This window comes from Aphis gossypii, chromosome 1 (genome assembly GCF_020184175.1).
Source record: "Aphis gossypii isolate Hap1 chromosome 1, ASM2018417v2, whole genome shotgun sequence".
Taxonomy (NCBI): Eukaryota; Metazoa; Arthropoda; class Insecta; order Hemiptera; family Aphididae; genus Aphis; species Aphis gossypii.
Window position 1 is genome coordinate 42,137,662 of NC_065530.1, and position 26,115 is coordinate 42,163,776.

The 26,115-nt window shown below is 29.7% G+C and overlaps 1 protein-coding gene across 2 annotated transcripts in view; it reads right to left on the minus strand.

Moving 5' to 3' along the window:
* The window catches only part of LOC114122016 (serine/threonine-protein kinase SIK2-like), a 31,609-nt gene extending 6,991 nt beyond the window's left edge, over nucleotides 1-24,618 (minus strand). For both annotated transcript variants that reach the window (XM_050210831.1, XM_050210830.1), the window contains exons 1-8: nucleotides 24,102-24,618; nucleotides 16,215-16,331; nucleotides 14,167-14,230; nucleotides 6,461-6,576; nucleotides 6,222-6,392; nucleotides 5,826-5,949; nucleotides 3,327-3,529; nucleotides 736-2,538 (exon numbers count right to left, since the gene is read on the minus strand). In XM_050210831.1, the coding sequence (XP_050066788.1) occupies nucleotides 736-2,538; nucleotides 3,327-3,529; nucleotides 5,826-5,949; nucleotides 6,222-6,392; nucleotides 6,461-6,576; nucleotides 14,167-14,230; nucleotides 16,215-16,331; nucleotides 24,102-24,209 (2,706 nt within the window). In that variant the 5' untranslated portion in view covers nucleotides 24,210-24,618. The remainder of the gene's footprint in view (nucleotides 1-735; nucleotides 2,539-3,326; nucleotides 3,530-5,825; nucleotides 5,950-6,221; nucleotides 6,393-6,460; nucleotides 6,577-14,166; nucleotides 14,231-16,214; nucleotides 16,332-24,101) is intronic.
* Nucleotides 24,619-26,115: the final 1,497 nt, after the last annotated feature.

A 26,115-nucleotide genomic window follows, 5' to 3' on the forward strand; every position in this document is an offset into this window, starting at 1 on the left:
ATGCTTAAAATATTTAAAGCCTAATTAATCCATTCGAATGTTATGCAAAACGACTAAATAAACGGTTTGTCAGATCATATTCTTGTTAAAGGATTATTATACTCATTACTCATTAGTCAATGGCAAACAACCTATATACGGTTCAAGCGTGCTGCTTTAGCTACAGCAAATACACAATTAAAATGAATGGCCGCGGACAATTAAATTTAATGATCACATCAATTTTTATAAAGAAAAAAAAATCCAGAAGTAAATGGTCAAGTTTTTTGTATATGATATATAAGTACCTACTTGTATTATTTAAGGCCAAAAATAGATATTATCTATACAGATACAAGTCGGAGGCGTATAAATAAATTCTGAGTAATACATACACATTTTTTAGGATATAATACCGTCTGCACGGTAATAACAGTTAGATGACTACCTATGTAGGTATCTTATACTTATCTGACGAAAAATAATCAGGTGTAACAATATATTATATTATAATAAATTATAATAATTATAGTGTATTCCTACAAAAATCGTCCCCCGCAAACTTTCGGGCCACTCGAATCTCAATTAATGCGCAGGTTACCGGTCACAACCTTATAGGTAGATATAGGTCGAAATATTGTAGGGTGACTTAATAATCACATAATATAATATGACGTTATGTTGGGTATATAATATCATCGTATAGTCGTATGATGTATAAAAAAAACTAAGTATAGGTATAATATGAGCGGTCACCTGTGAATAATTCTTGGAGAAGTTGTACTGCTGCCCGGACGTGCAGTACCAGTGGTGTTGCGGATCGGGCACCGACAGCCAATTGGCCTGACCGTCGAAGTCGTTGATCTGGCACGTGGCCATGGTGTGCGGCAACGATTGCCAGCTGCCGTCCGATTGGAATTGCATCGCGCCGCCGTGGCCGTGGCCGTCACCGCCGCCGCCGCCGCCGCCGTGTTGGGGCGACGACAGTTGTACGGTTTTGTTGTTGTACTGAAGCGAGGGCTGCCGGTGCGCGTGGTGCTGCCGTTTGTTGGCCGCGGCCAAGTCGGCGGCCGTCACGCCGCACTGTCCGAACGCCGCGGCCGACGCGGCGGCCCCTTGTTTGTGCAACGCGGTCCGCTTGTGCTGGAGCAACCGCTGCTGGAACAGCTGTTGCTGGAGCCCGGACTTGTCCAGCGCATAGCCGTCCGTGTAGTTGAACCGCTTGGCCATGGCCGCCGACGGCGACCTGGGCGGCACGTCCTTGCCGCACCGGTACTCGGAGCCGGCCGACTGTTTCCGGTTGGACGCCACCTGTTCGTCGTTGGGCAGACAGCTCTGGTACAGCATCTTGAGCGTCTCGTGTTCCTTTTGCACGCCGCCGCCGCATTCCTGCTGCAGCTGAAACAGTTTGCCGCTGCCGCCGCCGCCACCGCCGATCGGCAAGCGACCGCCGTTGTACTGCTGCTGCTGCTGCTGCAGCAGAGGCGACCTGGGCGACGACGACTGCACCCCGTTGGCGTTGGCCACCATCGCGACGGCCGCGGCGGCCGCGGCCATGACCGCCGTGTCGATCTGGTTCATCAGCCCGTCGGACGCCCGTCTGCCCTCCCGGAAGCTGACCGGCGACATGTTGTCTGCGGTGCGCGGTCGGACGCCGTCGCCGGCCGAGCTGTGGTTGTGCGCCAAGAACGAGGCGCGTCTGTCCCACGACGCCGGCGGACAGCTGTTGGCCGCAGCCACCGCCGCCGCCGCGGCCGCGGCCGAGCAGATGGCCGTGCAGTCGGCCGCATACTTCATTTCGTTTGCGCACGACGGCAGGCTGGACACCTGCAGGTCCGACTCGTACTGCTGCAGGTTGGCCGCGCACTGCAGGTGATCCGCCAGGTTCTGGCTGTGGCTCTTGATCACCGGGCCGCCGCCGACGCCGGCCACGGGCCCGTAAGCCCCGGCCCGGTGCGACTGGTGCAGTTGCGTGGGGCTGGACGACGCGGCAGCGTCCTCCAGGTCCGTCTCGATGCCCTCGTCCGTCGACGTGGAATACTGCGGCGCCATCATGGTCATGTGATCCAACCGGTTGTGGTAGCACATTTTCGGGCCGTCGTCGTGCGGCGCCATGTCGATCTTGTTGTCCGGTTTGCAGCCCTTGAACTTGGGCAGCTGGGGCAGCTCTCTGAACGGCGGGTGTTGTTGTTGCGGCGACTTGCACAGGTCGGCCAGGTTGACGGAATGCTGCACGGCCCGGCCCTGGCTGTACGACCGCGGCCGGTTGGACGGCGTGTGCCCGCTGTTCAGGTGCACGGCCGCGCTGGTTTTGGGCTGTTTCCACAGGTCGGGCTGCATGTACTGGTGGCCGGCCGCCGGGCAGTCGATCGACGCCCGCTTGTTGGGGCTCGAGTGTCCGGTGAACAGCTGCGGCTGTTCGTACGAGAACAGTTTATCCGACAGCCGCCGGTCCTGCAGATAGTGGCCGCTGTTCTCTTGCGACTGTTGTTGCTTGAGTTTCTCCAGCAGCAGATAGTAAATGGCCGCGTAATGATCGTACGTCCGATTCCGCAACGACTGAAATGTTTTTAATAATATTCCGTGTAACTATCGTCGTTGTCATTATAAATTTCTATGATGATTTCTATCTATATAATTTCAAAAAATGTTTTCAACTACACTGAGCCAAATGGAAAATATTGTACACATATCAGCTAAAATTAATCAAGTAAAAAATAAATAAATTACACTTGATATGTTGACACTTTGTCAGTCAGTCATCATTTGAATAGTTGTAGAAATATTCTAAAAGAATACATAATACATATATATAAATATAATATATTACGTAAATAGACGTAGAAGTATACTTTTGTTTTGCTATAAATTATAACTCGATGATATAAAAAATATTATTACTATTATATTCATCGAAAATATAAGTATATGTAAATAGATATTATGTACTATGAAGTTTATATCGCGATGTGTCAATATCGATTGTTGTTACTACCAAACCCATTGATCTTGAAATCGCCAAAATGTTGAATAGGTAGTGATTTAATCAATATATAGGTAGTTCATAGAAATATTATAATAAAATTCATGAAGCTGAATGCTTCCATTAACGCTAGACTTGTTAATTTTTAACAGAAAAAAATATTGCCAAATACTATAGAAAACCTTTTAATACAATAAAGTTATGTTGTTTTATTTCATGTCCCTTGCTATTTCAAAATCATTTTTATGCTATAGGTTTTTAGCAAACATGATAAATAAATATTATATTTTAATAGATGAAAAAAAATATCCTTAACTTAATATGTTCTTTATAATAGGTAGTTATGTAACTAAAAGAATCTAACCTGTCTAGTTCTCGTCGTGTTTATATCTAAACTGCTCATGAACCGTAACACTTGATCATTAGGTTCTGCTGGCATTTCTGCAATCGTGCCCGGTAGAAGTCTCGGCGCTTCTTCTAACATCCAAGGATGCCTTTTTATCTGTTCGACTGTATACCTTTTATTTGGGTCTAATATGAGCATTTTACGTATCAATGATTCACAACCTGTAAAATATATTAATATTTAATAGTATTACTATATATTCGCATTTCACGTGTTGACATATTTAGTGTTCGTTTTTATTCCGGCCAAGCGGTTCAGCAGTATAGTGTAAAATTGATCGCTCTACCGCTGATGACAGTGACGTCATTGCATGTGCGTCATACCACGCGGGCAGACCCGGCGCGGAGTGAAAATAAAACCTGGCGGAACCACTGGATTCTTATGTTTAAAAATTTACGACAAACCAACGCGCAGTTACGTCATTACAATCGTTAAATTTGACGTACAGTCCACTTTTATGGATTCCCCTATAAGACCACCGCCTTCAATTTATCACGTCGTTCACATTATAATTTAATTATTTAAATCTTTAAAAAAATCCATCACTTTTACTACCTATGAATATGTTCAACAGATGAGAATTTTGATTCGGATAAATTTCGTGAATAGAAAAAAACGTTCAAGAACTGTAAATAAAAATGTGGGTTTATCTTTCAACTATCCTCCGTAAACACTATACAGCATTTATGATATATTATCTCTGTTATTATAATATACATATACAATACTTACATAAAAGAGCAAATAAACAAATATTTATATAAAGCTTAGTGTGATTTTTGTTATGCATACTTGTGTGTATGTATATATATATATATTATATATACATAATGGTCGTTTTTTTATACACTTGAATATAATAAATATATGAAAAGTTTTCATACTGTCTTATAAATTTATATGTGTAACAAAATTATCAATCAAATTTAATATTAATTATTAATAAAAAAACATATATTCTTTATAAATGTATAGAATATAGATAATAAAATACATAGGACTACAAATTTAATAAAAAAATAAAAACAAATTTAATAACCTTATCTATGAAAATAGTAAAATTAAGGGAGTTATTCCATGAGTGCGTCCGAAATGACTCTTTATTTTAATGTCTTGAGTGCGTATGGGATAAAGTATCAACCGAGTCACAAAAAAATCATACATTTCCCGTAGTCCGAATTATGCATATATATTTAGTTATTTAGGCTTATATTCATTCTTAAAATTTTAGGTGTGTTTAGGTACTAATTTTTATACATATATTTTTTTTTTAGTTAGAAAAACGTTATATTTATTTTAGTATCTTGCTTACCGTATATATTATTTAGCAATAATATATTTATTTTTTAATTAAAAATACGAATTGTCTATAATGAAACTACTTCAGTTACACTTATTGACCGTTAAATAAGAAAATGCAATTTTCCCACAATACCACAGTCCTTATTGAAATAATTATTTTTATAATATTATACTTAGTTTTAAATTTGAACTATCATATTCAATCGTTGAACTTTCATCTTAAAAATGTTTAGCTGATTAATTTATTTTAATATTCTTAATAAATTGATACTTACAGTTGCAGAACAGAAATGAATTCAGTTTATTCAATATAATTTTTCTATAACATTACAGGGGCACTTGAATATAATTTGTCGATAAGACTGTGGGCACTCGGGTTATGAAAAAGGTAAAAACTAAAAACGGGACGCATTTTTGCTCTAAATTAAGGCTAAGTATAGTGATATGTTAACTTAAATTGCGAGTACAATGTACGCATACTTCTTTAAGATTATGAATTTGATTTAGATTATTCTACGTCTAAATATTATTAATTATATTATATAAAGACAAACTCAAACATTTTATAAAATTAATCATTAATGGTAAAATTATGATGAACATTTTAGCTAAATAGTAAATTAAAATAATTTATTTTATTTGCTCCTATATGGTTATAAAGATCAAATTATATATAAAATAATAAATACATACATTAATACGTACAATGCCTATTAGGTATTACTCAATGAGAGTTAATAGCTAACAAGTTATGATACAAAATATGAGTAGATAATTTAAATATCTATAGTTTGTATTCAACGGGTAGGTAAAAAAAAATATATACCAAACTGTGAAAATAAGCAACGTTATACAGCTATTTGGAAATGAACTGTGAAAAATTATGTAGATGTTATGTACAGTGTTTTATGATTCAATTTTGATGATATATTTATTATATTTGCTCCATTGATTTCTTACTCGTGAATTTTTTAAATCAAGTTTAACTCAACAGTGCCAGTTGAAATTTTCGTCACGCACTCACGCCACGATTGTAATCATAAACGAATCTGAACGAATCAAAATAAAAAAAAAACCAAAGATTTCTCCGGAAAAAAATTACAAGATGTTAAGCATAACGTATTATATAACGTTGATAAATTGTATGTAACTTACCAGTGCTCATAAAGTATGGTATACGAAATCGTCCAGACAAAACTCTATCTCTGAGCGAGTGCAACGTGCTTCCATCGAATGGTAATGCTCCACAAACTAATACGTACAAAACTACTCCCATACTCTGAAAAATAATGTTTAGCAAAAATGAAATTACAAATATAATAAAAATAAATAAATAAATAAATAATAGTTTTAAAAATATACAGGTATTAACGATTATTAATCTAATAAGTTATTTTAATCTAATTAATTAGTTGCTTAATTATTATACAAAATTCTGCAGTATTAACAGTAATAAAAGCATTGTAATCCATTTTTAATTCACCACGATTTTTTTGCTACTCATGTCTAATATATTATAAATTATAATTGTAAATAATTCGAAACATTTACCCAAACATCAATCTCGGGACCATAATATTTTTTTCCTTCGAAAACTTCAGGAGCAGCATAAGGGGGTGATCCACACCAAGTAGCCAACTGTTCGCCAGGTGTAAAATAATTACTAAATCCAAAATCAGCTATTTTTATATTCATATTAGCATCAAGTAGCAAATTTTCCGCCTATACAAAAATGTATTAGTCAATATTGTCCGATAAATTATTATTTTTTTTATCAAATAATTTAGTACTTTTAAATCTCTGTGTACAACGTGTCTGTTATGACAATACTCAACCGCCGAGAGTATTTGCCAAAACTTTTTTCTTGCAGCTGCTTCAGTCATTCGACCGTACTTGGCAATGTAATCTATACAAATACAAATATATTATGTACTAAAGAACAAATTGAATTAATTTGAGATTGATTTATAGTAAAACTATCAACATTTTATATTTCTATAAACTATTTGAATAAGTATAAAAATCATCTAATATTAAATATCCATATTAATTTAATTTGTAATATAATCGAATGACTAAAAATAGTATAGGACCCATACTTCTTAGTATCAATAGTACCTATATTTTAGGTTACAATTTATGTTATGAGTCTTTATAAGTACAAATCTATGGGAATCGAAAATAGAAATAACTAAATATATTCAATTGTTTTTTTAACTGAGTATTACGAAAAAATACATTAAAATAGTTAGAAAATGTTGTTTTTAAACCAAACTAAATACCTATACAAACATTTTATAGCATAAAAAAAAGTATTTTCATAATTACAAAACCATATTTATTTATAATATATACAATAATATGTTTGTATTGATTTATCAATATGGGGTAAGTAATCTCACGCGTCACGCGAAGAAGACAACTTCGGTATAGCTTATTGTGCCTTTGTAGAATGCTGTTTGATGAATAATTTTATTTATATTATCTATAAAATACATTCACACAAAATATTACACATGAGTCATGAGTATAGATATTAAGTATACCACGATAATGCAATGAATTTATAATGGTATCTACTATCTATATATTGTTAAGATAAAGCTACCTACTGGCTCCAGTAACAATGTCTATACACGTAATAAAAGTTAAGCTGGTATATTTAAATTAAAGATCACTTATTAATCCAGCTGACAAATTTCACTTATAAGCTTATTTCTTTATTATTTACATTTTATGATGAAAAAAATCATTGTTATAACAGCTATGTCAATAAAGATATTATGGAGACTAAGTGTCGAGCACATTTTCGCATAAAAAAAAATGGAATTTTAGTATTATATTTTATAGTACTTTTATCACTAGATGTAGTAACTATTGTTTTACAAACAATACATTTATCTATTGTGATTATATGATACTTAGTATTGTGTATATATTTATATACATACACACATAAATATGAATATTACATTTGACTATCAAAGTGAATGTATTATTTTAGTTTATAGTGCTGTGTAGCGTGAGGCCACGAGCAACCACAGGAGATTGACAGCTAAAGTATAAAAAAGTTTTATCGTCTACTTGTCATTAATATTAAGCTTAGAACTTTGCCAGACTATTCCCGATCAATAGAAATAAATAGATAACAAATTTATTTGTTCTCTCTATATTTAATTTTAATTTTTTTTTTTTGAAAACGCTTTTGGTGTGCTGTGGCAATAAATTAAAAAAAAACAATGATAACTTATCGCGTTAAATATATATTAACTCTTGAACCTAATTTGATTTACCACATTATTAGCATTATACCAAAGTTAACTATTTGTAGAACTTTTCAAATATAATTGTATATAAAAATACATAATTGATATTATATGTTAAGATTTTCGAAATGTATTAATGTATTGAATAGTATACATAAACTATAGTTATAACTTAAAATATTATGAAAAATAATTAATATGATTATAACATTAAATTAAGCCAAATTACATAAAATACCTAATCATAATTATTAACTATACAAATATTTAGGTTAAAATTAAAAAAAATAATAATAATGTATTTTTTCAATGTTGAAATGAGATTTATCAATATGTAAAATAAAAATGTAGTTTTAAATTATTTTAGTTAAATTAACGTGGTTTTTTTATTATTATTATTATTTTTTTTTATCAAAATTACACAACAACACAAGAAAAAATGTTGAGTTCAAATTATAAATGCAATACTGATATGCAATTATTTCTCATGACTACGACCTAATTAACAAAACAAATTGTAACACGTTTTGCCCTAATATATATATATATATATATTTTTTTTTTAAATAACTTCATATAAATAGGTAGGTACAATTGTACATTAATATCAAACAAGATGATCCCTCGTTCCAGTCGTTTCACTCATAGATTGTATAAAAAATCTTACAAAACGAAATGTTACGGTTTTTGCACTCTATAAAACGGCTATAGAAATATTATTATTTTTTTATTCACGATTACACACACACAAAAAAAAAGTATGAACGAACAAATAGAAAGATGCAGTCTTCAACACAATTGACTATTGTAATATCGATGGTTATTTATAATAATTTGAATATTATTTCATTTCTACAGTTCAAAACTTTATAACATAATATAATATTTTTATTTTTGCTTCCAACTACATTGATCCAAAATAACCTAGAGTAGGTAACTAACTATCGTATGTAGAAATATATTATGTTGTGCTGCATGAGTATATTTTTTTTTACGAAAGTGTCAGAGAAAACTTGTTTTAACGAGTTTGTCATTCAGTTGAAAAATGTATAACTTAATACATAATATAATATATTTACTGTTAATAATGCACGTTTTAGTAACAATTAACAAGAAACATGAAAGTAATAAGTACCTATTATATGGTGAACGAATTTTAACAGTGAACCTATTGACAATTATATATATATATTATACGTAGATGGACGTTTTCTTGTTCATAGACGACAATTATCATTTTTTTCAAAAATGTTTAAAGAAGGTATACTAAATTTTAAGTAAAATACATGAAATTAAACAAGGAAGTATTATATACTGCAGGTTGTCTCATGTGTTTGTTCAACTTTATATAGGTATTCATATTTATCCGTCATTTGACTCTTGAAACTATTTGAATACTTAATGAAAATTAGTAAACTTTTAAAATATTTACATAAATTAGCTGTATAAATTGTCTATCTTAGGTTTTTAAAAAACAAATATTTTAAATTTCTTATTTTAAGTTTAAGTAAACCAAAAACTACTGTATGTGAAGTTTAAAAGTTGTGTTATCCTAACTAAAGAGTAATAATCAAAAGTATACAAAAAATTAAAAATTAAAAAAAAGTATTATCCAAAGTCGCATTTTAAATGTTAGTACCTATTTAAAAAATGAATGTTGATGGAGATAAACATTATAAAACAATCTTTATAGGTATATTTAGAAGCTCGCATATATGTATAACATACATACAATTAAACAGCGTAGTTATTTAATTGGTGCGGTGTGTCACAATTTTCCGTCACCTACTTACTGCATTATAGTGCCAAAAACATTCCTGTATTGGCCTGCTGAACTTAGTCAAAAAAATCGATAAACCGTGTAAAAATAAAAAAATAATTTCTTATTCAGACGTAAGTAATTCGAAAAATGTATATACATTATACATAATATATATTAATCTTCTTCTCCACCCCTTCATACCTATATAATACTAATGATGTATGTGATTACTGATTAGGTGCATATATAATGCAAGCAACGATGGGTATAACTTATCTCGCATGAGTATAATTTTTATATTATATAGGTTTGATATAATTAGTATTTAAAAAAACTGTTTAGATAATATAGTGCATCGAATAACTCGCAGTGTAAATAGTGATTAATGTTAGTTTGGACAAAAGTCAAAAAGTAATTAAATTATGCTATCACGTTACTTGTTAACTCGTACGTCTTCGGGAGTATCGAGTATAGTATATAATAGTATATAATGTATATTTAAACAGACGTTACTAATAATAAAAGGTATAATATCAGGGTAGTATGGCAAAAGCGGCTTGGTTATATTTTTCAAGGTTTTCAGGAGAATTAAAGAGTAATTTATTGTGATTTTAATATTTTAAATTTTTGTATTTTTGTACTGTTTTTCGTGGATCAATAAATTTTTTTTACGCAGAATATACTTTTTTAGTTGTACTTTCTCTATATAAATATTCATTTGATATGTACCCGTAAAATATTTATTTAGGACAGGTGGTATTATTGGTATCCGGTATTTTCGATGTTTGAGAATACTGGTATACCGTAATTCGGTAATTGGCATTGTTGCCGACCATATTTTATGGTATGCCACGCTAAAGTAATTGCCGAAAATAACGAATTCATGTAGTCTGTCATCGATATAAAGTAGCGTACGCATCCGTATTATATTCGGAAAATCTATTTTTGGTGTAGTGTTTAAACCACTTACGGACATAAACGGTCCGCGTATAGTATACTACTTTATAAAATGCAATAATAATGGTGTATCTATTTGCGCCGTGATTGCAAAAAGGTTAGGTATGAAACTCTGATCGAGAACAGTTTATAGAACTATATATACGTAGTAGAACCCTTTTTATTCAATGCCCCTTTTTATTTTAGTAAGAGTTCCCACCCGCCTCCAGTGGTATTAAAAAACAACGTTTTGTAATTACTTTTTTTTCAACAATATATTGTCGAAAACATTACATTTTTAAAACAATAATGCACTTATCAAGCATAGTAGGTATATAAGTTGGAATAACGCCGTTCTAGATTCACCGGTGCAGGATGACTACCCATATAATGTTACGTTATAATATTGTAACGCCTCTATCGCCGGCAGTATATACTGCAGGTAATAAACAAATACCGGATATCGGGTATCAAAATTTAAAATACCGACAGCCCTACACGCGTACACATACAGCAGACAAGGCATATTATTATACATAGTACGATCGCCGCGATGCATTTCGTATACGGCCAACGTTGCGCGCGGGACGGGAAAAACGCAACACGCCGACGGCTGTTGTACGTTACACTTTCGGGGTCGACGCATTGTGTGGCGAGGGCGTGCAGAACGACCGGCGGCGGTGCGTTCAAGCCGGTCGCCGCCGCCGCTCGCGCTCGATCAATAAGCTCTCTATAGTACGCTCTCTGTGTGCCGCGTTCGCTCTCTGTCTCTGTCTCTCTCTTTAGTCGCTGTTTCGTATTATCATTATTGTACAAATAATAAGCGGGCGGGCGGGGCGCTTGCGCGACCAAGTTGTACGTGTGTGACGTGTGCGTGTGTACGATTGTCGCTAGATCGCTCGATCGCTCGCTCGCCGGCTGGCTCGCTGCCCGACCCTCCCGCACACCGCCTAGCGCGACCACCACAGCGTTATCCGCACCAAAAGCTCCCGTCTTATACACCGCCGCGTCACTGCCACCGCCGCGGCGAGTGCGCGATTTTACACTATCGCCGTGATGCAATTTGTAATGTACGCCTAATGCATATTATTATAATAACGTTACCTATATAATATTATATTATTATATGCAGAACGATTATTTAAATTTTATTAGTCGTTTGAGCAGTAGACTTTTTTTTGTTTCTTAATCGTTTAAAAGGTCCACGATAATAATAATAATATGATATATTATTATGCAAAAGAAATAGGGTGCAGGCGCGAAGCGCGGTTACGGACTTCGAAATCGGTGGAGCACTATTATATATACCACACGCGCTCATCTATAAACATTACTACGCGATCTTATTATTATGTAAATTCGATAATTGTGATTCGCGCATAAGCATCATGCACATATTCAATACGTGTCAATATAATTATTCACCGTCATAACAATAAATATTTATAGGCTGTAATGCCTGCAGTAATTAAAAAATATAATATTTAAAAGCGCGATTATCGAAAAATAAAAAAATTATAATAATAATAGATTTGAGACCTTGTGATTACTCTAAACCGTGAGAAAAAATGTGTTTTAAAACACAATACTTTGAGAAAACGAACGTAGTTTGAAAGATCAACCTGTGTATGCTGTTAAACCATGCAACATACGCACAATATGTGTACCTACTATTAGAGATGCGGTGAATATATAAATATAATATATATATATATATATAAGTTTTTTTTTATCCATAGTGCAAAATGAGTTAGTTTCTTTCCCGACGTCGAAATATATATATATACAGTTTAGTTTACGCTATATTTCAACACGATATAAACCGTTGACTTTTATGTTTTTTCGATAACGAATTTTTCCAATATTATGTAATATATAGAGTATAGACCAAATAATACCATATTTTTTAGTGTATATAATATAGTTTTTCCATTAGAATCAACGGGAAACCACAATAAACCAATTTCTCAGCAATAGCTTTAGCAATTTATTTTTAAATGTTGATATGATTGAAGCCACAAAATCATTGGGTTCGTGTTTTATGGTATAGTAAACATTTTATATTTTTTTACTAAGTAACATTATTTAAAAATATACATACTATTTTATATATTTGATTATAGCATTTTTATTAAGTTTAAATGCATAAAATACCTTTAAAAATTAGTACCAATGTTTTTTTTATTTTCTATTAATACTTTTTCAGTCTATGAAAAAACGTCATAAGTTATATAATATATTATTTGAATTGCGATAGAAAATCGAGTGTATAAATGGGTAAGTAAAGATATCTACCTGCTCTTTAAAGAAAAAAAATGTTTGATTTAATTATTTAGAATTTAAAAACTATGTTTTTATTTGTTGTATGAAAAAAAGAGTTTTGAAAATGTATACTAAAATGTTATTTAACCTTATTTAAAACCCAAACATAATTATTAATTATATACTATGTATATTAGGTATTAGTACGTACTGTTTCATATCTGAATAGCATAATACTGCAAATGTATACATCATACAATAGGTTAAACTTAAAATTCAAAAGTTTCAAACAGGGAAGTTATAAAGTGCATATAAATGTTAAAAGAGTAGCAATTTAAAAAACAATATTATATATTTTACGTGAAGTATATTTAAAATGAAATCTTAAGCTCAAGAAACTATTAATGCCGCAGGGAAAATCATATGTTTTCAACGTCGCTGGGTTATCCATTATAGATACAAGAAAATTCGAAAGTACATTATTTCCATAAAATAAAATTTACATTTTAAACATGATTTGCATTTAAACTAAAATAATGTAACAATTATTAAATTATAGCATAATTATAATATCAAACAATAGTCGTTATTTACATGCCGTAATAGAGTAGGTACAGTAAATAATAAGAAATTAAAAATAAACTTTTCATATTCAAGGTTTTGTTCAATAACAACTTATAGTTCTTATTTAAGCTTTCGCCATTCACGGTTGTGTTTCAAATACCAATTAACAATAAAGACTTTATTTTTTCGTATAAATTTGAATTAGTGTTATTTGAAAACAGTATGCTAATTATGGATCACTATAATGAATACTTGAGTCATAGCATATAGAAAATACAATACCCATATTTGACCAGGGTGGTTAAATACACCTGTTGTTTATCAATGTGTAAACGCATACCTTTTTATTATTATCATTAACATAAAAAGTATGACCTAATAAAGAAAAATAGTACTAAAAAATAAAAATCTCTATACGAGTACCTACTTTTATCAAACTAAAAATAAATTATTTATGAGGTCAAAGATATTTGTAAATATTATTATAATGTATTGTTTATATAGGTATGTTATAAAATGCTTAGACAAATATTAAGTAACTTCAATTGATTTTAATCCTTGAATTCCAGGAAACGGTTAAAAAATGTATAGATATTTATCCCTATTATTCTTAAATTTTTAAATTAATAAATAGTAATGAACTATTCATTGAAATGTATAGCATATTTGTGTACACTGTCTTATTATGTCAATTGTAATTACTTACCAAATATTTCTCCTTGACTGGCATATTCCGAAATAATATATATCATATCTTTTGATTCCATAACCTATTTATAACAAAAATTATTTCAATTTATACTTTTCTTAGTAATAATAATTAGTTGTTTAAACTTTACAGTTCTGTCTTGATTGCCTATTTAATTATACCTATATAACTTCCTTTTACGTAAATGTATAGTCCTCTGTATATACTATATAGGTAAAGGTACTATACTACTATAGGGGTTACTAACTACTAACATTTAAAATAATACATTTAAATGATTACATAGATGATTATATTATACTATTATAGTTAGATTCATTGTAATTTCAAAATAATTAGGTATATATAGTAGTTTCTAATTTGTAAATAATGTATATGATATTATGTAATATGTAATAATAATTTTTAATTACTATGCATTTTAAATTTTCAACAACTTAATGATCTCATAACTTATTTGCCAAATAATATTTAATATTTTAAATTATATTTAAGAAAAATAAAAAATACGTATAATAATCCATTCTACTCATACTAAAAAATCAGTTATTGTGATTTTCACTGAAAACATTTTTCAATCGTAACGAGCTTAATTATTAACCTATAATTATATGTACATAATATAGTGTTTTTTCTGTGTTCAAAGAAGTAAAATTATAATCTGTTTTAGTCATTTTAGTACCTAATCAATTTGATTTTAAAAAATATGTTATAATGATTTTCTGGATTTTCATAAGTATCTATAATATAATATGTTACCTGGAAAGTGTAAATTAAAATATTAATCACTACCTACTTAAAGCTTTATTAAAATGTATATTACCTATCACGATAGTTAAATTACTACAATGCATACATTAATTTTTTAGAAAAATATCATTAATACACACTTTATGTGGTTGAAAATCATCAGTTATTTTATTCTTGGAAATTAACTACGTATGCAGATTTTAAATACTAAAACCATACATGTATATGAAGACATGCAATATAGAATGAAAATATATATTTTTACGTGAGTGTTTATTTAAGATTATCTGAACATCATTAAATCTGCAATGATCCACAGGTTGAGATAAAATATATCTTTATATACATATATAAACATTTAGAGTCCGACAAATGTGTCAGTGATATACTCTGAAACTACTCAACCGATTTTGAAAATTCTTTCAACAATAGAAAATCACATTATTACTGAGTGATACCTATATGCTTAATTTAATTGTAATTAATTATATTAGTTTAATGTGAAATATCAATATTTGTCAATTAATTCCGAGACAAGCGGGCTGTGATACGTTGATTTATCGACATGCGGCTGACTATAGGTGAATATTCAAAAATATTTTTCTTCAGTCATTCTATGTACAAAAATCCGCGACTCTACATATCTATATCAAAATTTATATACATATATAAATGTAAAAATTGGAAATCATTTAACGCATTTTCTGCATTTTCTCTGAAACTACACAAGTAGGTACTCAACCGATTATCTTGGTTTTTTTTAATGAAAGAGTACATCGCGGAACAGACTTTAAGCTTATTTTTGATTCTATATAAATTAATGAAAAATCGAGTTATTAATTTTTTTTATAATCCATAAATACGCCTTGAAAGATTATATTTTTTTAAATTTCAAGATTCTATGATTAATTGTTTTTGAATTAAAACAAAATAGAAATAAATTTATATTATATTATAATATATAATTTTATATTATAGCGTGAAATTTCAAGTTTTTCTTTATTTTTTTGTATGTTTTCACGATTATAAAAAAAACTTTCAATTTTTTAATTTTGACCTCTAGTACAAACTAGATCTAATGTGATATCCAAAACCACTATCAAAGTTGAAAATCGAAGATAAACATTTATCGACAACTTATAGTGTATACTCAAACAAAAAAATCACACACACACCCAACACACATCATTGTAAAATCAATACATACATTGCTCAGCACAAAATCTAAAACAAGGACGTTTATTTAAAAAACTCCCATTATTTTAAGAAATATATTTCCATTTTGTTTTACCCACTTGATATAGTTTAATGATGTGAGGATGGTCCAGTTGTTTCATAATGTCTACTTCACGATGAACCTTTTCCAGATTAACTGCATCCAATTTCCTTTTATCGATCATTTTTATAGCAACCTGAAAAAACCAAATAAAATAAGTCATCGGAATTATATATACCCGAACATTTTTTAAACGAAACAATTATCATGCACATAGTGTCATAGTTTATAAAATTTCCAATCTTAATTTTAAATAAGTGATATTTTTTATTAATGTTCACAAAATAAGACGTAATAAAGGACATTTAGTACTATGTATTTAAAATTAAACAATGAATATACCAAATTATTTTTTATATCACTCACCATTAAAATATATATATATATATATATATATTTTTTTTTTTTTTTACTTTTCTACTTCTAATAAATTTAACTATCTATTTAATAATGTTATACATTTGTTGATATACTGTTTATTGTGCCTTATACAGTATACACTTATATCAGTCATATCTAATTATATTATATTTTTCAAAATATATATTACAGTTTATCATTGTTAAAATGCTAACAATACATTTAAACCAATTTAGAATGTACTCATTATTTTATCATAAACTTTAATTAAATTTTAAACTTTATTTTCTTTATGATGTATTCAATTTTTTTTTTTGTATGTACATAGTTATTTATATTATTTTATACCATTGTAACCTACCTACGCTTCTATCAATATAAACTATCTATAACTGAATATGATAATATACAATATTATAATACAAAATAAAAATGAAATGATATTCAATTCTGTTTGGATACTTTATATATTTTAAATGACAATACGTGTGCAACAACAATAGCATACATAGAAAAATAGCATACATTTTAATATTTATTGTAATCTAGTATATATAACAAATAAATATACCTACATATTTAATTTTTTAACAAATTAAAAAAATCTTATTCGGTTTTAAACTGAATATTTACTTAATAATTTACTTAAAAATCTTAACAAGTATACTATCCACTGGTCACACTATATACACAAATATGAACAATATAATAATAGATAATTTTAGATTCAATGTAGTTCAAACCTCATAAATAAATACCTAGTGTGGGTTGAAATAATATCCCCACATACCTATATACATATGAATATATAATGCACTATGGTCCCGGTTAGTGTACGTCAACATTCCAAATAAATATGCTACGTTAAGAAAACTCTGGCAACATTACCAAAATAAAATACTTACAAAAAAAAATTATATGTATATTTTTAATTTTAAAAAATAAAAATGTTACTGTACAAATCACGATGTTTAAATGACATGTAATTTAAGTAATATTCAATACATTTAAAAACAAATCAAATCTAAAAATACAATTATTAATTTATCGCCAAAATTTAAAATTGGCAACACTCAATTTTATATTTTTATAATTAAAAAACAAATTTGATTTATTCATACACTACACTACCACAGTTGTACAGTTAAAACTACAATATTATAACGGCTTACAGTTATAAATTTATAGTTGTACATTTGTAATGATTATTACTTAAGTTAAAACAATTAAAATTATACATTTAGAATATACTTGTAGTAGGCATATATCTTTTCGATTTATTATTTATATCACAAATAAGACATTTGAGATAACATTTAATTATCTTATGATTTAATTTAAACAACGTTATAAACAAGCTTAAAGAATATATTAGGTAATATGTACCTAATAAACCTATATTGGCTATATTATTATTATTTTTTCTTTTTTACGAGTAATTTCAATATTTATGGCAATGATTTTCAAACTAGTTGTTTCAATGTAGTAGGTATGCCGAGAAATTTTGTTCAAAAAAATAAATAATAAGAAAAAAAGGTAGTAAAATTAATTAGTGTGCAGGCATCGTAATATTTTTTATAAAGAGTACAATATGCAGTATTTAAAAAAAAACTTTGAAAGCCACTGAGCTATAATGATACCAAACTGTCTAAAATACGGTAAAACTAAATAATTTTACTCAAATATTATTTTTTTGTTTAATTAATAAATTATATAGGTTCCTAATAATAGTATGTCATTCTAACCCTACAATGAAAAAATGTTATGCATGATGCATCTCTAAATTATAAGTTATTACTTTCATACATTTGTCGATTAAATCACTTAATAGGTATTACAAAGTAATTATAGTTAAATACTCAAAAAAAAACTTTTATAGGTATCTAAATGTAAATGTAAAGTTCTATTAGATGGCGTAAAGGTACCTATTTACAAACCGAAAACATTAACAAAATTATTCGTGCACACAACCCTTAACTAAAAACTCTCATATTCTGTGGAATGTGGAAAGCTTAAACGATACACACGCATAAGTTCTATATTCACAAACAAATAGTGGCGATTTGGCGATTTACATAATGTTATTATATATTTAGAAACGTCTTTATGCCACGCGTACCACGAGCATACACGCTCGTACGTACAAAATCGTAGCTTTTACGTCACTCGATCAAATGTCTCACATTCAAAACGACCAATGACGTGGATTCGATTTATTGGTCACGTGAGTTTTACCAACCATAAATAATATAAATTATCATAAATTATAAAAAATAATGCAGTATTTCACTAAAATATGATAATTAAATATTGTACCACCGAATGTCAAAGTAAAATGATGTTTTTAAATTAAATATTATTATTTACAACAAAAATAGGTAATCCCAATTTATGGACTTTTGTTTTATCCGACCCCTTATCCCAAACAAACTATTCTGACTTCTGGCTGCTGCCCTTGCCAGCATGTGCTATTATCTACAATACACGTTTTTATCATAACTATTGTTTATTTTTATTTCTAGTAATCAACACATTTTGAACATTCTACTAGTATTTTAGAGTGTCTACAATAAAATATTGAATAAAATCATTAATTATTAATTCAAATTATATGATGTGAATTAAAAATAAAATATCAAATTTCTTACTAAATATGTTAAATGAAACTTGAGAATAATTGAAATTTCATTTATTTTTCATTTATTGTCCACATAATACATAAATCTTAAAATATATATCTATAGTTATTACAAAACTAAGCCACTTATTACTAAAAAATAGATATTACTATACAATATACCTATATTAAAATAATTAATTGTAATAAACCCGACTATAGATCTTACATTATATAGGTGCCTATTACGATTTTTACTTAATGCATTATTATATTATATGGTCCAGTGGCTATTTACGAGGGTAGTGTAAGGGGTTTCCCCCCAGAAAAAAAACCGTATTTACGCCAATGTATGGTCTATGACCTATGTCATATTATGTATTCAAATACTGGTATTATATAAAAAAAAAATAGTTCTTTCTATAAATCCAAATAATGTATAATGACCTATTTAGTCCGATAAACGAGAATAACAATTTTTTTTTGAATATGTTCAAATATTTTGATTTATAAAAATCCTAAGTTCTAAGTCCTAAGTGTTAGTAAATAATATAAATAAGTTCCGTAAAAAAAAAAATTCTAAAACAAAATATTTGGTTTAAAAAGATGAAAAAACTCGTTTTTAATTCCGTGCTTTATCTCTACTGTTTAATACTGTTTGACTAGACTAGTAACATCGAAGGTATGCTTTTATGCTTTTAGTTATAACACTGGGGAACTCATGTTTACATATTACTAAAAAATATATTTATGTTGCTAAGAAGTGACATAAATCCACGCCCACTCACTTAATACATTTATCACAATTTTGTAAATCTCCAAGCAAAATATAAATTTAAGATTAACATAAATGATTTTTTGAGGAAACTATAAAATATAAAAACAATTGTCATGAGCTTTTAAAGCAAAATAATGCTTTGATATTTTCCCTTATCTTAAATAATTTAGAGTTAGACAAACCTGTGTGTAGCTATGTAAATATTAATTTTAAAATGTAAGCAAAAATATTATTTCCACATTTAAACAAAAAATAATAACAATATAAAACGCAATAAAACGTATAAGACTAAAGTCTAAAATACGTTAGGAAAAAATTATATTTACTACAGTTTTATTATAGTCTATAGACTGAAGTATTATACTCTATATTATACAGGATGATTTTTTTGTCACAAATCAAGTATTTAGTATCTTAGGGAAAATATAATTTTTTAAAAATATTATTATTATTATGTTGAATAATTATTGAGACTTAAAATAAAGAAGCTAAAATAATTGTTTATTATCAGTATTTATTTTTAAAATTTAAAAATGACTTAATTTTTTATGATATCGCATTATTGCCTGGGTCATGATAAATAATCCCATTTTTTATATATTTTATTGGTTTTAAACGTATTTATATAACCATGTAGGTAAATACATTTAATAAGAAAGAAAATTAAATTTAACAATTTTCAATTATTAAAAGTAAATAATTAATAAATTATACGTTCAATGTTTTTTTGGGTGCAACAAAAAGATATTAAAAAAAATACACTAAGTACCTACCATACCCTAGTTTATTACTCTCAAAATACTTTCTTCTTTTTTATTTAATTTACAGTAGGTATTTACTGTAGTATATCACGATATTTTAAAAAAAATTTTCATCGTTTATACAACAGCGAAATTCTAAGTAGCATTATTCACATTCTTCACTATAGTGGCTGCCTCATACAGCTTCTCTTATATCTTAACTCTTAACTCATTTATTTTATACTATTATAGTATTACACAGGTGTGTAGATATGTATTAACGGTGATGAATAATATTTTCCTCTAGGGACAATTTTGTAACGTGACCGTAAAAGTATGTTACATATACCTACTCTTATAAGTTATAATAAATTATTTTTTAATATGGTCAAATACTGAATACTCGTGAGAATAGAATAGTATCGTCAATAAAATTCAACCAATGTTATTTTATAAAATTTAGTAGGTATCAAACATTCCAATTCATATTTATACCTACCTACGAAATTGATTAGGTTAGTTAAAAATTTACTTTAACCATATAAAGAAAAGGAAATATGGGCTCTTGTTAAATTAAAAGAAAAGAAAAGAGAAGAAATTAATTTTATAATTAACTTTTTAAAACCTGCATACATTCTAAATGAAAAACAAATTCCATAATAATGCACTAAAAACATCATAATGATTAACTTTTACAATAAAAGTCATGTATTATTATATTATTATAAAAAATACATAGATATTATATAAATTCGTAAACCACAAAGTACAGAGTTAAGTTAGTTAAAATATGTTTTAATTAACTGGTGCAGGTTTAAATTATATTTTCTCAAGTAGATATTAATATAGGCATAAAGCCAACATATATTACCGTTAAAAACATAATAATACCAAAGTTTAAAGAACAAGTTGTACATTATTCACTAAATATTATTTTTTAAATGTAAATTGTATTGGATGTTGTATTTAATTCATATGTATACCTAGTACCTACCTATTATAATTGAGTTTATATTATCCATCTTTATTTTCTTCTATAATAACAACTAACAAACAAATTATACATTGTATACTACTTATATGCGATAGCGAATATAATTATTGGTTGTACAATAAAATATGGTTTTTTTTTACTGCACTTTTTTTTATAGTGTTTAAAAAATGTAATTATATGTGAATGTGTGATCAATTAATAAATTTAATTATTGTAATTATTATAAATTAGTAGCAGAGAGTATTGCAAAATTTGAATATATTTAAATTTTAGCTATAAATTATTTGTAACTACACATACCTACTGTTTTAAATAATTTATTAGTGTTTTTTGAGAAAAAGTAGTGAAAAACAAAAAAAAAACAATTGTTCAATTTTTGTTTCATTATGTATAATATATGTACCTATATACACTTTTAAATATGTTGCACTTAAATCCGATAAATAGATGTCTTTAGTAGTATAACTCGTAGCTATATTATGTATGAATATAATAATAGGATATTTATTTATTTATTTTTAAGATTAAACACATTAAAAAAATTAAATTGATTTGTTTAGTTCCAATAAAACATATTTATTTTTAAAACGACAACTCTATTATTGATATTATTTATTATAATATTTTATCTATATTATTATAGTATTATTCATTCATAAATATTATTGTTAAGAGTGTAACATATATCATAATATATGCATGTAATTAAATTATACATACAAGAGCATAATAAAAATTTTAGAATTGAACTGTAATAGACATATTATATTATATACATAATAAACACAGAGTGTCTACGACATAATGCTCTGATTTTATTTTAAAGCACCTTTAGTAACCACCCACACATTTAAATCCCTACCTACAATAGGAACAATAAACGTAAGCACTGAATATAATAATATACTCTATACTATATTCTATAGACTAAATAGGTGGTACACATAACCTACCTATATGCGTGTCATATGATAATAATGACGGAAATGAACCGTTTAATGATGGTAAAAAATATATTATATATCGAATAAAACAATAATAGGACTATCATCGCTCATTCACACGTGCAATATATGTAACATAACATATTAGGTGATGTACTTGATATATAAGCGCAATTTAAATTTCACTAGTGAGTTTCTCCTCTACTCCTACATCATCCTGACTATTAAATATTCTAGTAGGTGTATAAATTATAATTTTTTGTATACTGAATGATTACCAAGCAGGCTCACCCCTATTATTTTATTTAATAATATATTTATTCAGATTTTGATTTTTGGATTCTTAAATGTACTTAAGGACCATATTTTATAATTATTTATACTGTAGATAATTAGGTGTCCTATACTCCTATGCCAGTACAAACTCCTGTTTTTCATATGAGAACTCTCCTATTTTATTACCTATGCATTATTTAGTGGATAATATTTTGAAAATGTTGATGTGTCCAACTAAATCTTAATGTACAATCTTAAATAACTCAAAAACTACTCGTTTAAGTTTAAAAAAATATGCCGGCTAAATAATTTACAATAGAAAAAAGAAGTTCTCATTTGAAAAACCAAAGTTTGTAAATTCACTGGATACTCTTTAAATAGCTTAAATAGTACAAAAACTTAAAAACTAGAAAGTATAGTTTTAAAGTGTACCTACATAATATTTCAAAGATCAGACTTATGAATAAAACTATATTACTGAAGAAAAAGGGGGTGTACATGCTTGGTGAATCACTCTATATAAATTATATTATATAATTATTATATGCATTCAATAACATTTTTCTTAATTCCAGCACTTTTTATTCACAACACATGTTGTTAACATGCAATTAGTATTAATATACTTTTTATACAGTACTATACATTTTTACGCATGTGGCAAAAAAAATATATATGCTTAATTATTATTGTGTTATTGTTAACGACTGGAGGATTTTATCAATAACGCATAATATCCCTCAAGGTTTAAACGTATATACAAATATATTTAATCTTTTAAGTTCTGCGTTTTTTCATTCTTATAGGTGTTAAGACGTATAGTAAACAGTGAAACGTTTTGAAAAATATCAGAGACATGGTGTATAGAATTTTAGTATGCTATCATACGATGTATATTTTTGAATTAGCTAAATATGTATGATACAGAGCGACATAAAGACCCCCAGCTCTCCCCCCTCAAAACAAAACAAAAAAAACTTAAAATTTAAAAATGTACCCATATTATCGCGATGGTATACGGATTACCGTCGAAACCTTAGGTACCTACCTATACCATATATCGACTCCTATATAATCGTGACATTTAAGTATCGTTATTATTACTGTTAGGTATCTAAACGGTAGGCGTACATATCGCACGAATACGGGACAAACGCGCGTGCATATAAGTGATGTGCTTTTATATTGTCCACTTGCCTCGCTTCTGACCAGTCGGTGCGTGGCCAACCGGACCTCGGCAAAGTTGCCTTTGCCGATGCGCCGGTCGATGGTATAGAACCCGATAGTGTCCGGTTTGCAGTCCATGGTCGCGTGTAGCCGGTGGCCGGTGGCGTGGATCCGCAGTGCAGCAGTTACGCCGCCCTGTTGCGGGGTACGGCGATTGAACGTCCGGTGGCCGCGGGAATACGCGACGCGGACGACGCGGCGCTACTGCTACCGCCGATGCTACGGCGACAGCCCGGCGCGGTCCGCATGACGGCAGTCGCTATATTATAATATTATACACAATATCGTAACAATATAATATATTATTAATATTATCCTATACGACGGTCACGGCAATGTCGCCCGGCATGAGCGGCCGATATAGCGTCGGCGGCGGCGGCAGCAGCGGCGGGACGGGACCGTAATGATATTATGAATGCGCTGTGGCGCGGATCACCGGCAGTGCTCTGCGGTGGCCGGCTGACGCGCGCGCCGGTACCGCTTTCGCGTATGCCCGTCCTCCGTCCCCGCCGGCGCGCGTCCGTGACGTCAAGGCGCGTTGGCCTGGCGCCGTGCGGCGGAAAGTGCAACTATAATAATACGCGATTGCGGCGGCGGTCAGGTAATCGCGGTGTGTGCGTCTTCCCGGATACCCGGAAAATCGAATTATAGACATCACTTAACCGCGGCTGCTATAGGACGTGTAGGTATATATTTATACAGTTTACATAATCGCACAGCTGAAACACTGTATAGACTCGCAGCAGCTGTCCTCGGCTGATCGCCGAAAAAACCGGCAAAAATAGTTCACTTCGGAAAAATAACCCACAGAAAAAACAGCTACCGATTTATACAAATCGCATAAACAAATTGGTATTACAGTAATAAAATACAATTCCCCATTTGATCCTCCACATTTCAGGCTTCAAAAATTTAATTATACCTACGAGCTTTTTGTTTCTTTAGTGCTGTTCAAATTTAACATTTGTAATCTAATTTATATGATTAGAAAGAGGTATATATTTCCAGCGATATAAATGATATAAACTTTACTCAAGTCGGTCGAAATTTTAAAACTGTTATCAATAGTTGTACCCATAATAAAAATGGGTAGCACTTGCGTGAACTTTTATTTCCGAGTACCTATACCGTCTGCGGTACATCCTGTGGTTTATAGGTATATAGTACTACAGTATTATAAGTGCAACGTTTGCAAAGCGCTACATAGACTGCCCTATAGAGTAGTAGATCAACAGATTTAATATCGTTTGCTCCGAATAATTTTTTTACATAAAATACTGTACCAATGAAACAACCACGCGTTTAAACTAATAAAAGTGTTTTCCCGCCTTGAGTTAAGATCTTTTTTAATGATTTTCTCTGTACCTATCATATTATAATATTATATATACAAGGCCTGCCGTAGGTTTTTTGCTACTCTGACATAATCTATTTTACGTTGCGCCTATTCAGTAGTTCATTTTTTGGGGAGTACGAGAGTACCTATGTATATAAAATAAACACATTCGTTTTTAACAATTATGGATTAACCCTTATTTTAATTTATTTTTAACTTAAAATTTTTTATGTGACCAGTTTTTTTTACAAAATATAATAATACGAGCCTAATAATAAATGCTTTTAAAATAGAACTAGTCATTATACAGTATTAAACAGTATCATACATTAACAAATAAGTATTTAATTATAAATTTAAAAGATACAACTACAAAATGAAAAATATATTAAATTAAATTTATTTTGTGAGCCTTTTTGTGTGCAAAAGCAATCAATTCACTTTTGAACTCAAGATTTTACGTCACTTCTACTTCAATTTAAATTATAAAAATATCACTCAACCTTTCTTATCAGTCATAGAAGACCTCAAATAACTTTTAATTGTTTTTAATTTGGAAAAGTTCCGTTTGCCTGTTGCAACCATACCAGTCATTGTAAAGGTGGTCATTAACTAGTAAAAAAGTTAATTTTTTTTAACTTTTTAACT